This window comes from Chelonoidis abingdonii, chromosome 15, assembly GCF_003597395.2.
Source record: "Chelonoidis abingdonii isolate Lonesome George chromosome 15, CheloAbing_2.0, whole genome shotgun sequence".
Lineage (NCBI taxonomy): Eukaryota > Metazoa > Chordata > Testudines > Testudinidae > Chelonoidis > Chelonoidis abingdonii.
The window spans coordinates 43,571,540-43,575,008 of record NC_133783.1 but is presented as its reverse complement, the minus strand read 5'-3'; the positions used below and the strand labels follow the sequence as shown (position 1 = coordinate 43,575,008).

Below are 3,469 nucleotides of genomic sequence, written 5' to 3'. Positions count from 1 at the left end.
TTGGGCAGGGGCAGCATGGAGGTTTTGGCAGGGGAGCAATGGCAGGCTGGTTTCTTTGGGCAGGGGAGCAATGGGAGGCTGGTTTCTTGGGGCAGGGACAGCAATGGCAGGTTGGTTTGGGCAGGGGAGCAATAGCAGGCTGGTTTCTTGGGGAAGGGACAGCAATGGCACGTTGGTTTGGGCAGGGGAGCAATGGCAGGCTGGTTTCTTGGGGCAGGGACAGCAGTGGGGGCTGGTTTCTTGGGGCAGGGACAGCAGTGGGGGCAGGTTGGTTTGGGCAGGGGAGCAATGGCAGGCTGGTTTCTTGGGGAAGGGACAGTAGTGGGGGATGGTGTCTTGGGGCAGGGGGAGCAATGGCAGGCTGGTGTGAGGTGGCTTGGGCGGTCATTCTGCCAGTCCCTGGGGAAGCCGCACACTCGCTCTCACCCGGCTCGGCTTCTAGAGGGGCTGGGACTCCCAGTGCTGACTCCGCCCGCACCACATGACTTCTCCATCCGCAGGAGCAAACTTTTCCCGTCCCGCGGCTGGAAAATGGCGGCTTAGGAGCGTAGTCCCCGCATCCCATCCCGGTTCGGCGGCTGCGGTCGCGGCTCCCCAGCCCCTGACGGGCGGAGAGCCTCCCCCTGCGCCATGACTCGCTGGGTGCCCACCAAGAGGGAGGAGAAATACGGCGTGGGTGAGGCCCTCTCTTTCGCTCCCCCGGGATCCCGCTTGTTGCGCTTTATTTGCTTGACTCAAACTTTGCACAAGTTTGTTCTTTTCCCGGGAAAGCCCAGAGTCGGCGCCCGCACAACTCCCCTGCTGGAGCGTTTCCTGCTCCCGGCCTCTCCCCGCGGGCTGCAGCCTTTTCTCCCTTTATTTCCTTGCTTGCTGCTTATTGTCTGCCTTTGCGCCGCGGCGAGCTCCGCGGGGCGGGCGAGCTCTGCCCATGGGGTTGCCCTGTGCCTGAGCTCGTGGCTGCTTGGCACTAAACTGGGAGGAGGTGGAGGGCAGGCGCGCCTGTTCCCTCCGCAAAGGCCTTGCGTAGCGAGGGTGGGAATGGGGAGCAGCCGTCGCTGCTGCCTCTCTCAAACTCACATTGGACATCGCATTTCCTCCGCGGGATTGGCTTGCACTTCCGTGGCACTTGGCTCCTCAGTAACGTCCCGCGGGCCCTTTCCCACTAGCCGCCTGGCTAGGGTGCAACTCGGGACAGCGCTGTGGGAAGTTGCTGGCTGGGTATTATTACCACGCTCCTTAAAAAGATATCTAAAGTTCCGTCCCTCCCGAGGACAAGCCTGGTTTTGATTTTTTCGTCTTTGAGCTAGGATGAGCCTCTCTGTAGCCATTTCTCCTTCACTGAATCAATTTTTCTTTTATTTATACAGCCTAATTGCAGTGGGTTTTGAGTCCTGCACTGTGAGGGCAGGTGTTATCAAAAGTGTATTACGGATTTGCTGCTTTGAATTTCTTAAATGCCTGTTTTGGAAACATGGGAGAGGGTATATTTCAGTGATCACGGCAAACAAGGCTGTTAGGGGTTATTGCCCTGTCACTTTTTTTTTCTCCATTTTAGATGAGTATAATGGGACACAATTGTTACACAGTTTATTTCAGATTTATTGAAATGGCTCTCTGCTGGTAATGGTTGAATAAAATGTAAAATTCCAGAACTGATCCCAAACATTTTTGTGGGTGTTTACTTGACTCAGTTCCTTTCCCTTGGGAGACTGTTCCTGAATGTTCAGTGCATGAATTGTAGTGCTTACCCTCCACAAATGAACGTTTTGACAGCACTAAGTGCTCTCTAACTTTACTGTTCCACATTAAGAGAAATAAGGTTTGGGGAAAGAGGGAGAAAAGTGCACTCTATTCTGCAGAAAACACTATTTTAGATATTTCTCAATTTCACTTCTGTCCCTCTGAAATGAGAGAGAGGAACTACAGCTGGCTTTTAATTCAAAAGTGTCCATAGTAAAGTCAGTATCTGGGCAGAATGTTTAGATAACCAGAAACTTCCTGAATTTCAAGGTGGACCATTTCATCAAAAGCATTTGCTATGAGTAGAAGGGGAACAGACTATATCTTACTTGCATATGTAAGAGTGTTTCTCTTGAGGAAGGAAATATAAACTCTGCTATTCCATTTGGAAATGTTAATGTGAGAGAATTTTTTTCCAGTTTGTAGATTCTCTTAGAAATATTGCTTGCTACTGTGAAAATGAATTTTATTTTGTCTCATTCAGTGCTTAAAATTTTTTTTGTATTTATTTACTTTTTATTGAAGAACCACTGTACATAATGGAGAAGGAAGTTCTGGAACTGGGAGGAGCATAGTGAACTTCAGGGATTTGTTGTGGGTAGTACATAACTTCTAAAATTTCACGTCTTTGTAAAAGCAGCAAAGAGTCCTGTGGCACCTTATAGACTAACAGACGTTTTGGAGCATGAGCTTTCGTGGGTGAATACCCACTTCGTCGGATGCATATCTTTGTGTTAGACCCTGGTTTAGTAGTAGACCCTTACTACCTAGATAGTAAGTGGAGCGATGTTTTATGTGTAAGACACACAACTTCAATTATAAGGAAAATAAAAAAAGAAATTAAAAAATTAAGACTTCTAATGGATTATTAACTCATCTCAAATGTGTCGAAATATTTCAGATCACATTGTATATAGATTCACATCTGTATCTTCTGTAACTGTTTTAGGCATGATGGGATGAATGAAGGGGATGCTATAAAGCTACTCATTTATAGTCAAGTGTGGATTTTATATAAGGTCTTTCACAAGTACAGCAATGTGTAATCCTATTTTTCTGTCTCTTCTCCAGTATCACCAAGGTGCAGTTGGGAAGTTTAATTGTAAAGCACAGACGGTTAATTCAGTTTTTGATGCTATATAGTGAAATCCAGTTAACTGAAAGTTTAAAAGACAGATGCTTGTCTGTTTAACAGGAAAAATCATAATGGTTGAGTATATGTAAAATCTAGTAATTATGGAGGTGTTTAGTGGGCTACTTGGGAAGCAGATTAAAGTTTGAATTTAAAGCTCCATCTTTTGGTTTTTGGAATACTGGGATCTAGGACCACTGCCAAGAGGCTACAAATTAGATGAAGAATCTGGAGAGCTTGCTTTTCAGGAGCCAAAGTAATGTCTTTGGTTACTTTGGGTAAAGATTAGAGATGTAAATAAAGTTCTTTAAGTAAATCTGGGTATCCACTGTGGGAAACTATCACATTTTAGAGATCTGGACTTCACTGAATTAAAATTGAAATACTGCTTTTGATATTTATAAAAGACAGAAGTATTTTGGAACTAGCTGACGTACTAGTGTTGAATCAGTGTTTTATCTCTTTAAAAATAGGTTCAGAGTCTGTAGGAGAATGGTGCAGTATCTATATATTTCTTAATTCCAAATATAAGATCTTAGAAAAATCTCATGCTTTTATTTGGTATAACAGCTTCCTGGGGCTCCCCCCCCCCCCCCC

At 45.7% G+C, this 3,469-nt stretch overlaps 1 protein-coding gene across 3 annotated transcripts in view; it reads left to right on the top strand.

The window, feature by feature from the left end:
• Nucleotides 1-449: 449 nt before the first annotated feature.
• DOCK1 (dedicator of cytokinesis 1) overlaps nucleotides 450-3,469 on the top strand; it is a 570,673-nt gene continuing 567,653 nt past the window's right edge. For all 3 annotated transcript variants that reach the window (XM_032801591.2, XM_032801590.2, XM_075072746.1), the window contains exon 1: nucleotides 450-676. In XM_032801591.2, the coding sequence (XP_032657482.1) occupies nucleotides 631-676 (46 nt within the window). In that variant the 5' untranslated portion in view covers nucleotides 450-630. The remainder of the gene's footprint in view (nucleotides 677-3,469) is intronic.